The sequence below is a fragment of the Gorilla gorilla genome, chromosome 16, assembly GCF_029281585.2.
Source record: "Gorilla gorilla gorilla isolate KB3781 chromosome 16, NHGRI_mGorGor1-v2.1_pri, whole genome shotgun sequence".
NCBI lineage: Eukaryota > Metazoa > Chordata > Mammalia > Primates > Hominidae > Gorilla > Gorilla gorilla.
Genome location: NC_073240.2, coordinates 102,313,551 through 102,326,013, shown reverse-complemented (window position 1 = coordinate 102,326,013; position 12,463 = coordinate 102,313,551). Strand labels below are relative to the sequence as shown.

The 12,463-nt window shown below is 54.3% G+C and overlaps 1 protein-coding gene across 2 annotated transcripts in view; it reads right to left on the bottom strand.

Annotated features, from left to right (window-relative positions):
- Nucleotides 1–2,518: 2,518 nt before the first annotated feature.
- LRRK1 (leucine rich repeat kinase 1) overlaps nt 2,519–12,463 on the bottom strand; it is a 151,884-nt gene continuing 141,939 nt past the window's right edge. For both annotated transcript variants that reach the window (XM_019011009.4, XM_055364234.2), the window contains 5 exons: nt 11,307–11,424; nt 9,873–9,989; nt 6,363–7,216; nt 5,827–5,928; nt 2,519–3,949 (listed from right to left, as the gene is read on the bottom strand). In XM_019011009.4, coding sequence (XP_018866554.2) covers nt 3,772–3,949; nt 5,827–5,928; nt 6,363–7,216; nt 9,873–9,989; nt 11,307–11,424 — 1,369 coding nt within the window. In that variant the 3' untranslated portion in view covers nt 2,519–3,771. The remainder of the gene's footprint in view (nt 3,950–5,826; nt 5,929–6,362; nt 7,217–9,872; nt 9,990–11,306; nt 11,425–12,463) is intronic.

Here is a 12,463-nt window from a genome sequence, read left to right as displayed (position 1 = left end):
CATATTCACTTCTTTTGTGATTCTTCAGTTACTTCAGTCCATCTGGGCGTATACGTGCAAGTCACAGGGCATGCGATGGCTTGGCTTGGGCTCAGAGGCCTGACACACTGTGCTGCAAGTTGCTTTCAAACAAATGCATTTATTATATCTTGGAGAACATTCCAGTCCAGCAGTTAGTGCTGCCTGCCTCTTTGACAGGCGCAGAGGATGGCACTGTTGCATGTGCAGGAATTTTATGACCTCCCTCATGATAGAGGTTGGGGTTGCTTCCTGTTTGGGGCCATATTCTAAGAGATGCTATAGTGAACATCCTTGTTCTGTATCTTTGGGCACTTTTACAAAGATTTCAGGACCAAATACTTAAGTGGAACTGCTGGGTCAGAGGGTATGTGCATTTGAAATTTTGGTAGATAAGGCCATAATACCCTCCAAGGGGTGGCCTCCAACTACCCCCTCGTTAATCCGCTCTCCATTCAGCAAAGTGAGTTGTAAAGATGCCTAAATCATCTAATAATCCTGCTTAAAACTGCCAGGAGCTTCCGTGGAGACCCCCACTTGCAATTCTGTGTGCACAGTCCCCTCCTTCAAGGCTGCAGCCACGCCAGGCTTTCCTGTCCCTCCCACACAGTGGCTTGAACCCACAACAGGGTCTTTGCATGTGCAAGGCCCTTGCACCCAGTGCCCTCAGAGCTCCACGGAATGCCTTCTTCCCATTCCTCAGTCTCATATTGTACCTCCTGGTGCAGGCTGCAGGCCTCCCCAGCCTCAGTCAAATGTAACGGTCCTAGGCCAAGCCACGAATTGCCCAACTGGGTGGTCCGGCTGCCCTGCTATCTCACTTGTTTGTGTGCTTATTGTCAACTCTACCTATGAGGAGTGAGCTCCTAAAAGCAGAGATTTGGCCAGCGCAGATAGCTCACACCTGTAATCCCAGCACTTTGGGAGGATGAGGCAGGTGGATCACCTGAGGTCAGGAGTTCAAGACCAGCCTGGCCAACATGGTGAAACCCCGTTTCTACTAAAAATACAAAAATTATCCAGGCATTGTGCTGCACGCCTGTAATCGCAGCTACTTGGGAGGCTGAGGCAGGAGAATTGCTTGATCCTGGGAGGCGGAGATTGGAGTGAGCTGAGATCGTGCCATTGCACTCCAGCCTGGGCAACAGAGCGAGACTCTGTCTCAAAAAACAAAAACAAAACAAAACAAAACAAAACACAGAGACTCTTGACTGTGTCTCCGGTGACAGTGCCTGACAGTAGGTGTTCAAGAAGGAGATGCTGGCTGGTTACCACCCTCTGCCAACATGCGGGTGGTAAGTGACATCTATCTGAGACGCCTGTGGTCCAGCTGACGTTGACAGGGTCCTCAGGGTGCCCCCCACCCCCTCACTGAAGCATGAGCTCTTCTACATCCGCCAGAGGTCACTGGGCAGAGGCCAAAGTTGCAGGGACCATGCTGAATGCTGGGCCCATCCCAGCAACATTTTACTGTTGTCGAGACTGTTTCCCTGCCGTTGGGTGAGGTCAAGCATTGATGTTTAAGGGTCTGTCTGTTTCTTTGTAATTTAATTGCTGCCCATGCCCTTAACCTGTTTGCCTTTCGGGTTTTCTGTTTCTTATTGACATTAGGAACTCTCTGTAATGAAGATAAGTGAGGTCTTTGTCTCTCATTTGTGTTGCAATGTTTTTTTTTTCTCAGTTGCTAGTCTTTTAGGCTTTGGACTAATTTTCCACGTAAGTTTCAATTTCATGGAGTCAAGTTCATTAGTCATTTCCTGTTTTGTTTTTTTTTTTGTTTTTTTTTTTGTTTTTTTTTTTTTTTTTTTTTAAGAGTCGGGTCTTGCTCTGTCACCCAGGCTAGAAAGCTGGTGTGATCACAGCTCACTGTAACCTCCAACTCCCAGGCTCAAGGGATCCTCCTGCCTTGGCTCCTGGGTAGCTGGGACTTTAGGCCTGTATGATTTCTAACTGTGATGTGATGAGATCTCCTCCCCTGGCTCTGTGAGGTCTGGGGCTGGGCTTTTCCAGGAGCAGGAGAGGGTGAATTTGGCGCCTGCAAAGCAGCCTGGCCTCGCGTGATGCCAAAGCAAAAGCTTGGGGCCTGGGGCAGACGGAATCTGTCTTGCATCTGGGGGTTAACTGGGCAGTTGTGGTGCAGTGGAATGAGAGGAGAGGGAGAGTGGGGCTCCTGAGACCCTGCTGTGGGATGAGGGTGACAGAATGGCAGGGAGGTAGACACGAAGCACAGACCCTCAGCCCCCTGGGACTTGGTGCCCAGGCTGGTAAAAAAAAAAAAAAAAAAAAAGAGTTGGGGGACTCGCTTTTTCCAAGCCTGTGACTGACAGAGCAGCGACTCCACCCATGGAAGCTGCTCAGGGGCCACCTGCATGTTGGCACAGCATGTTGGCACAGTGGGCAAGGAGGGGCTGCCCATTATCCCCAGACAGCGAGCAGGTCTGGGAGGGACTGAGCCTGTGCTGTTGTCATAAGCGCTCGAAAGACAGAGGCCACAGCTTCCTTCTTGAAAGAATCTGTTTATTTTGAGATTAAAAGAGTCTCATCTCCCTGCATATCCAGCAAATACTAAATTTGATCTTTTTAATTTTAGAAAAGGGTCAACGAACTTCGGCTGGAGTATGATCTCTCTTTCAAACTCCCATTCTGGTTTAAGGAGCCCCAAAGGGTAACTCTTGACAAAAAAGTGGCTATGTTTGCACATGTGTGTGTGTGCATGTGTGTAATGCATGTGCATAATTTAAAAAAATGTTTGCTGTTGTACCCATAAATCCCCTGTGGACAACGTTCCTTTTCGTACTCCGCTGTACATGTGTGCAGTGAATGTTTAGCAAATACATAATTTGGTATAAATCCCATACAATGTGATTTCACAACCAGAAGCCTGACCGCTGAGATATTACTGAATTTTTTAAAGTGATAAACAAGATTATTATGTGCAAACAAACAGGGCTTGTGCTCCAGCTGCGTCCAAATTTACTTGACAAAGCTATAAACACAAGGCCCTTTCTGGAGTCCTGCTGATTGAGTTTCCCCTTCCTTTTGTCGGTGGAGAGGAATGTAAAGGCTAAGCTGGTGCACTCGGACTGTGTGCCTCTGGGCTTGCTGGCGGTGGCACTTAAAGGAACTCATTCATTCTCTGGATGGGGCAACACTCCTCACCCAGCGTCCTCCAAGGGCTTTCCCACACGGAGACCTTCCCGAACACAGAGACATCTGATCTTGGCTTGCCCAAGCTGGCCCAGGCCTCGGGGACTCAGGAGCCTGTGGAATGTGCTGAGAGCCTGAGGTCTCTGGCGGGGAAAGGGCAGGGGTCACAGCCCCCCTCCTGCCCTACCTCAAGTGCTTCCCAGCAGAGGGCTTCTAGTGTAATTCCATCTGAGACCTGGGGATGGCAGGAAGGCCCAGCCCCGCTTTGTTTGACCCAGCTCGGAACAGGATCCTCCACCCCTGCTCCTGCAAACTGATGGAGGAGGCCAGAGGAGGCTGCTCCCAGCCTGATACCACTGTCTTCCCTGGGGCTGTAAAATCAGCAGCTGGGGGATGGGGTACTCAGAGAACTCTGCTCCAGAGAACCAGAGAACCCTGGAGCCACCGCCAGGCGGGTAACTTCTCAGCACTTCTTAGCAGCAAGGAGTCCAGGGGAGAGCTCCATCTGTCTTCTAGGTCCTTGGAGAACTAGAGGCCGCTGGCAGAGGGGTCCGGCTGCAGCCCGGGGCCAGCCAGCTCTGATGTGTGACAGCCATTCCACAGGAATTACCTTCTCTTGCGTGTGCAAGCCTCCAGCCGGCCCAGCTCCTCGTAGGACTGGTAGAAAATGTCGAACTCCCTGGCGCCCCAGCCCCTCCAGACGGCCAGGCACCACTCTGTGTTTTCATTTTCAAAGGTGCACACGACAGTGTCCTTTGCCACCACGGCAGCATCCACCAGCACCCTGCAGAGAGAAGGGGGTCTGAGGAAACTCACAGGGGTCCCCACTCGGGTGGGGTTGGGACCCTCCCCCTGTGCCTTCTGAGGAAGGCGGAGCTGGCTAAGGGCAGGGGAGTGTGTCTGCTTGCCAGCCCTCTCTGGGGTGTGCTCAGCTGCACCACTTCTCCCCAGTGGCCCAGCCTGTGGGCATGAGTTCGCGTCCATGGGCTTTGTCTGTAAGAGTCAGACTCCCTGGAAGGCCACAGAGGCAATCAGATCATGCATCCTTGACTCAGCTCCCAAAGCATCCAGAAAACACCACTAACCCAAATTTCTGCTTGTGAATGGCTCATGACCGAGTTTAACTCAACTCCCTTGCCACTAAGCTCAGTATGATTCTTCTCTCATTCTGTTTCTACATGCTTAGGAAATACAGGATCATATATTAAATGGAAAACCTACTGCCCCAAAGTCATCACTATATCATCAGTATATACATTTTTTGAAACTGTGGACAGTTTTGCAGGATCGGTGGGTATGCTACAAGTTTCCTTTTGGGCCACAGTGTGGCCTCCCTGCCCTGGTGGTGCCCCACCCCAAGCACATACTAATTGCCTTTCCTCCCTCTGTGTCCCATGTGTGCGGCCTGCGTGGCACTGAGGTGCTCCTGCAAACTGGGATGTCCAGGGACCTCTCACTCCGCGTGGCCTTGCCAGGACCTCCCCTTAGGGGAGGAGCCTCCCTATAGCGAGAAAGAGGTAAAATCTGGCTTCAGGGGATGAATAGGAGAAAAACAACAGTTAAACGTTAGGACATTAATGGCAGGTATGCCAAGGTCCTAACGTGGGTGCTGCACACCCATTTCCTCCAGAAGCCCGACCTGCAAGCTGGGAACTCCATCAGTTCAAGGCTTCTACCCACAGGCTCTGCCAGAGCTCAGGAGCAGATCCAGATCTTGCTTCCAGAACCACTTACTACAGAGCAAGGGTCACTGGCCCAGGACTCACTGCAAAAGTTCAAAGCTGGCAGGCAAGGGAGTGCGACTGCCATGGATGTCCTTGGTCATTGTCCTGCTTTGGGAGAAACAAGCTGACTGGGGTTTCTCCACCCTCTTATGCTCCAGATGAAATAAAAACCCACTTGCCCAGGGATGGAGGATAACTCATGCTGCAGGGAAACAGGCCTAGTGTGAAATGGAAGAGCTCCAAAGTACACACACACACACACACACACACTTGAACTGAGGACTTTTCGTAGGGGAGATTTACCGTGTGGGGCTCGGTAGTCAAAGTGCGGGGTGTAAACACTGTGGGGAGCTGCAGCTGGCGCCAGTCTCACATCACTGCAGCCATGTAGACCATGTCCCGGACAGGCCACCCTGCCCAGCATACCTTCACAGAGGAGACTGGCATAATCCTGGGGGTCCCCACCCACAGACAGGTACTGAGCTATGTCTCAGCCCAGGAAGGGCAGGAGCTGAGACCCCAGGCTTGGAGATGACAAGGTGTGCCTGTGTCATCTGTCCCCATAGGGTGCTGTGTGGGCAGGTGGACACCTCGGGTAGGGTTTCCTGCTTGGCAGGAAGAACAGTGAATCAATGACCTGGATGCATCTGCATGTCGATTGCAGCTGAACTCTGGCCCTGGAGACATTCGTTAGGTAGGGTACTTGATCTACAGGTGCACTGGGTACTCCAGAAACAGGCAGCCATGGCCAGTGCGGAGCCCCTAGGAGCTGTCTGTGGGGCCCCATCTTGTTTCCACTTTGCCTTACAGCCACGTTAGTGGCTATGCTATTTGGGAGAATGGAAGGGCAGCAAAGCCACTGTGCAGGACCTGGCTGCAGGGCCTTCTGTGCTCATGCTGCTGCCTGGGGCCTAAAGGAGCTGCCACTCAGTCTTACCCATGCGGAGTCAGCTCTCGGGCTTTTAAGACGGCAATGACTCGGCCCCGCTGGGCGCCAGAATCCTTCTCCAGGCCAATGACGATAACATCTCCACCGCGCCTAAGCAACCAAAACCCAGAAGGGGAAGCGATTTGTCGGTAGCCGTGCTCTCGGGGGAATGAAGCTGGTGTCCAGAAAGGTGCGGGAGGGAGGCAACAGACATGCAGTTTCTGCTAAGGGATTAAGTTATGGGGAGGGGACAGACCTCAAAGCAGAGGAGAATTTTCCCAGTGGAAACTGAGTCACAGTTGACTGTGGCTTTCCTTGTGTGGCACCTTAAGCTCTCTGGCAGGCAGTAAGCTTTTGTGCGGCCACTCTTAGATTTGCTAAAGCGATCGCTTCCATTCCCAATGGAGGAAACCAACCCTCTTGGAAGAACAGCACCTGCCTCCCCACATGACCTGTAAGGAAACCAGGGGGCTTCCCCTTGCTCTGTCCCCAGAGCAGGAGCAGTGGGCATGCCCTGGATGGTGTCCTCACCTCGGGAAACGTACCTGGGGACCCAAATGAGGTCTCTGACGGCGAGGATCTTCACGGCCTGCAGGTGCTGGCTGAAGGTCTCCCCGTCCATGGGGGTCAGGTCATGCTCAGACCTGTCGGAGGCAGCACCGGGCGCATGTAGCATGTCTGAGTCCTCGCAGTCGGTGGAGAAAGGCACACTGGAAGAACTTGCTGGGGAGCTGGGGAGGCTTGAGGGGGACCTGGCAGCCTGGCGGGGTGGGGATGAGGAGTAGGAGGACATGGAGCAGTAGTCAGTGAGTGATTCCTGGTGGATCAGGATCTGCGTGCCCAGCTCCTCACTGTACATGATGCTCACGTCCGCGATGGAGTCCCCCTCAGGCACCTTTGGGTTGGCCGTGTGGCTGGCTGCCGGGGGTTCCGTGTCCAAGGGCCGCACGGGAAACATGTCCCTGAGGGGGCTGGGGTCCCCGCAGAAGTACCGGGCACACAGCTGGTAGGTGGTGGAGTGGTACATCACCAAGGAGTTGGCCTTGTCGTCCAGGCACCAGACGACCTCCTCCCCTCTGCCCTCAGAGCTGCACACGACTGACGTAACCACGGAGGGGGCCACGTAGGGCTCCAGCCGCCTGCAGATCTCCAGGGAGGCACAGTCGATGACAAGGAGGCCCGGCCCATTGCTGTACCAGACCTCAGAGCCGCTGTTGACCACCTCCATGGCCTTCACTGGGTAGGGGTTCTGCCGTGCGTCTTCGTCCGCGATGCTGAACTTGGACCTGTTGGCTGTGTGTGAGCACAGGTAGGAGCAGCTGTCCTTTGGGGTGCCCCGCACCACGGGAAACACAGCCACAAGCCCATCGGCGAGGCCCGCTAAGACCAGGTAGGAATTCTGAAGGAAGGAGACAGGGATGTGTCACATCCTTCCATTTCACACATTCCAAGAGAGACACAGAGTAGGCACTGGACTCATCTGCACCCACACCAGGTGGGCAGTCACCTCCCACCAGTGCCCACACCAGGCGGGCAGTCACTTTCCACCAGTGCGCCTCAGGGCAGCAAATCTCTTAGAAAGGCCGGGGCTGCTCCTAAAGAAGTGCAGCTCTGACTGCAGAGCCATATCTACCATCCCTGCAGCAAAGAAGGGAATGTGCCACCCAGAGGCAGGGCCTGTGGCACCAAGTAAGGCTGTGTGTCACCTGGACCACATGGGCTGCCAGCTTCTTGCAGGGCGAGCAGCAGGGAGCTGCCTTCTCTTTGAGGCCACCAAGGCCTCCTTCAGAGGCAGGACCTAGTGCCCGCCCTTTTCTTGGTGCTGCTTAATATGACAGCAGTGTGGGCATGGCAAGCATCTGTGCACTGCCCCCTGCCTGCCACCCCCCCACCAGGCGGAGTGTTCCATAAGGATGGGCTCCCAGCATCCCTGTGGCACTGGCCTGGCACAGGGAAGGGCTCAGTCTCCTTCATTTTGGTGGCCCTGTGACTCCACCTGGCTCCTGCTCCAAGTGGATGACATGTGTTTGCTGAACTAATTCTGGAAGAAATTGCTTCCTACTCAACCGTCTTCTGGAGGCCTGTCTCAGCCCTCATCCCAGCTTACATCTATCGAGGTGCCTGTGGTTCAGCTGACGTTGACAGGGTCCTCAGGGTGCCCCCCACCCCCTCAATGAAGCATGAGCTCTTCTACACCCGCCAGAGATCACCGGGCAGAGGCCAAAGTTGCAGGGACCTTGCTGAATGCTGGGCCCACCCCAGACCGCCCCGGGGCACCTCCCAGGGCAGAGCCAGGAACAGAGTGCAGCTTTGCAGCCTAGACACCGCGTCGGCTGTGGTGGGGGTGGGAAGAGGTCTGGAGAACAAAGCTGGAGTCAGGGCAGAGCAGGGAGCTGGGCCTCATGCCAGTGAGGGGGCAGGGCAGAAAGCCTCCTTGCGGGGAGCTCAGGAGGCTGGCTGTGCAGGGCAATGGAGTGGAAACCCGTAGCTCACTGTCCAGGACAACATGCTCTAAGAAAGCGTATCGAAATCCATCCCCAGGACTTTAGGGAAAGAAGGCAGCCAAGGCAAACAGGCTCCAGGTCTCTATCTGCAGTCCTGGCTCAGGCCCCGGCCAGGGCGGTGAGTGCCACGTCCCGGCTGGGTGTGAACGTGCGTGCGCGTGCAAGAATGCAGGCTTTGCCCTGGCGGCCTCGGAGGGGGCAGACACCCTGCGCAGGAGGCCCTGCACAGAGCAGGCTTTATTCCCTCTGGTCGTGCAGGAGGTTGTGCCCTGGCTGGGGGCTCTGGCCAGCGGTGGCCTCAATAACACTTTGTGTCGTGTTCTCCTGCGCTCTGGTACGGGCCTGGTCCCAAGCTGCGTAGCCTCGCTGTTGGGCCATGGTCATAAATGACTCTAAGGTTCATTTCATACCTTTTTTTTTTTTTTAAATGAAACTGAAGAAGGGTGAAGAGAAGAGTTCATGTATTTTGCAACCATCCAGAAGTAATAATAATGCTCATTTACCAAGCGCACTGGCCTAGACCTTTGGGTATGCTAGGCCTTCTGTCTCTTCTTATACCTGTTTTGTAGATGGGCAAACTGGAATTGGATAATGACAGTCACATTTTAACAAAGCAACACCAGTAAAGGTTTCTTGTGCATTTACTGAGGGCGCCTACGCACAGACAGGCCCCACAGGCCCCTCGGGGTGGAGGAAACCAGAGCTGGCTGAGCCGTGCCTGAATCCTGCGGGCGGAGGAGCCCAGAAAAGCCAGGGAGCTGCCTCCCACTGAGGGGCAGCTTCTCAAAGGAGGGGACAAGGCCCCGGGTCTTGAGAACTGAATCGGAGGCGGTCTGGGAAGAGGTGCGTGGAGGGGCTGTTCCTGGAGGAGGCTGGGATGTCAAGGGCCCAGCACAGAGTGGGGTGCTTTGTGGGGAGGGTGCCGGGCCCAGCAGGGGCTGGAGGCCAGCCTCACAGAGGCTGGGGCTAATCCCAAGGTGCAGCACAGCTGGCTGGGCCTTTAATGGGGAAAGTGCCCCTTGGGGGTCTCATTTAGAAAGGCCAGGACTAGGAGGTTAAAGAGCTGAGTCTGCAGGGCTATGCTGCACAAAGAGCAACTGCGTCTAGGTGTAGACGGTGAGTACTTGGCGGGAGGGAGATCAGGACCTCCAGGACCTGGTGATCAAGTGGCTGTGGGGTGGCTCTGGCCTGGGCAGGTGGGGAAGAGGCTCCGGATGCCACTGCCCTCTGAAGGGGAAGGGCACACGCATGACTGCTCACCGTGCCATTTGTACCAACAGTCCTTCCACCTGAGTCAGGGCATTTGCATGTGAAAGGGGGTTTTCACTCGGCCCACAGTCTGGCTGGGGACTTAGGTTTTTGCAAACCGGAAGGCACTAATGATGGACCAGGTCTGATATCTTTCCTCCCACCGTCTCTAAGTCTGCGTCCTAGGCCAGGTGGTCCTAGAAGGTGTGGCTCTGCAGGCGCCACCCTGACATAGCTAGGAGACGCCTCCCAGGCGTGGAAGCGCATCAGAGACCTGCACACCCGCCTTTGCCCCGACCTCACCTTTTTAATAACAGGCACGGCCAAGAAGCAGGTGACGACAGCTGGAGTATCCAAGGCCCGTTGGGGTGTGTTTAAGGGGCACATGCCCTTGAGGGTGTAGATGTAGATTTTCTGGTCCTGCAGAGGCAGACAGGTCCACTGTGAGACCCAGGCTGGAAAGTGTCTGGCATTTCCCAAGCCATTCCCATGAGGATGCACTTGGGGATCCCCTATGGGTCTTGGAAAGTTACATGGATTGACACATTCTGGTGGGTTGTTTATGGATTTTGGATTTCTGCTCTTTGTAGAAACATTGAAAAAGACAGAATAGTCTATAGTCTAAAGAGGAAAACAGAAAATAGCCCGTAATCTATTCCCCAGAGAAAACCAGCATTGGGATCTGGGGGCACAGCCTCTCAGAAGTTCTCTGTGGTATTTGTGTGTGCACCTGGTACTGGCAAAGTGGACTCACGCCGCAGTGCTGTCTTCTCACTGTTCTTCCCATGTGACAGCATGCTTTAGGCAGAGCCCTTGCTCTCACCCATTCTAGGAGGAAGTGTTGTGGGAGCATCTCTTGGATGCCTGGGACTGGGATGCACCTACTTCGGCTAATCTGTTGTCAGATGTTTCTTAACACTGAGATTTCTGAGGCTTAAGTGGTAAGCATGCTTTTGAGATTTCTGACACATACGTGAACACACTTCCAAACTACCTGGGGAAATGTTGCACCAATCTATCCCCACACTCACAGCCTCAGAACTTTTTTTTTTTTTTTGAGATGGAGTCTCACTGTGTCGCAAGGCTGGAGTGCAAGCAATGGTGCAATCTTGGCTCATTGCAACCTCCACCTCCTGGGTTCAAGTGAGTCTCCTGCCTCAGCCTCCTGAGTAGCTGGGAACACTCGCGCACCACCATGCCCAGCTAATTTTTGTATTTTTTAGTAGAGACGGGGTTTCACTATGTCGGCCAGGATGGTCTCAATCTCTTGACCTCGTGATCCTCCTATCCTGGCCTCCCAAAGTGCTGGGATTACAGGCGTGAGCCCCTGTGCCTAGCCTGCCTCAGAACATTTGTGTTTGGCCAGTTGTCTCGGGACTTCTCAGAAGACCCCTCCTTGGGCCTTCTAGTGACTTCCCTGATTTCCCTGATGTGAAGGCAAGAGGCCTTCAGAGCTGAGTGACTAGCAGTGTTATGGGAAACACAGGCACGTCCCTAGCCTCCTGGGTCTCTTCTCCTGCTGAGGGTCTACATCTGGTCCTCACCATCGCAAATCCTGGCCTCCAGCCAGCAGCAGGCAGGGTTGAGCTGCCCCTGGTGACAGGCTGCTACTTCTCGGGGCTCCTGGCATTACTTGGGGACTGCACGGGGATGCGCTGGGGGTTATCTGAAAGTTCACTTGACCTGGCATCCTGTATTTTTTATGAATGTGGCCCCCACCCAGGGGGCAGTGCTTACCTCGGTGGCTGTCCACAGGGATCTCTGGACCTGGAGCTGGCAGCTCACCTTCATCCCAGGGCAGCACATCCTCTGCACCTCCATGAGGCCCTTCTCTGTGTTCACCACCGTGTAGTTCCTGTAAGTGGCAGAAACTGTGCGGTCAGTGCCCGGGGGCCAGGGGCTGCCTCCTTTCCCTGAGCCTGGCCTGCCAGCTGCGAGCCTCGTCTACCTCCCCTGCTCCCACCCAGGGTTGCATCCTGCGTTCTGAGAGGGCAGAGCTGGGTTCTGCCCGAAGGGTAATGCTTGACCGTCGCCCGCAGGAAGGGCATTCTCCACGGAAGAAAGGCTGTCCTCTTTCCGTGACCCCTCAGGGTTGAGACGGTTGCCCCCGGTACGGAGGAGGGGCCCTCCCGCCGGCCATATCCTGCCCGCCCATGTTATGCGGGGAGCTCCTCACTGTAGAGTAGACAAAGCCAGGGCTAAAGACAAGTTGGGAGAATTCCAGAGGAGATTGGGTTGGGGCGGGGTGGGGCACTCAAAATGTGCTCCCAACCCGAGTGCTCTGAGAACTAATGGCTTGTCATTTGCGAGAGCCTTGGCTCACCAGGCCGGCTGTCCCTGGCATCGCTGCCTCCCCTCAGGCTGTGGCGGGCATCCTGAGCACTCACTGCGTGGCAGAGGAGGCTGAAGCTGATGGGGCTGGGAAGTTATGTACCCCACATCACGCAGCTCTGTCCCTCAGACTCAAGAGAATATGTTAAGCTCACGGATAGCAAAGTTTCTCCTGCCACCAAATTTTAAAAAGCTTCACCACTGTTGACTGATAACGTATTTGCAGATGATAGAAATGGTAGAAAATACAGCAAACAAAAACTTCCTTCAGGTGTATTTGTCTCCTTTTCCCATCATTTTTTTATGCATCAGAAAAACAAAACTAAGATATTCGAATAGCTTTTACTTTGAAAACAGTTAAAAATATAGAGAGTCATAAAGAATAATTGCCCCTGTTCCCTGCAACTGGAATTGTGTCCTAAGTGTATCCTGTCTGTTTACCTGCTCGTCTGCCCTGCCTCTCCTGCCTCCTTTCCTTCCTTAATTCTCAGACAGATCTCAAGTCCAGCGCCATCCTGGCTCCCCTGCTTGGCTGCCCGTGTGCTCCCGGCCAGCCCCCTCCT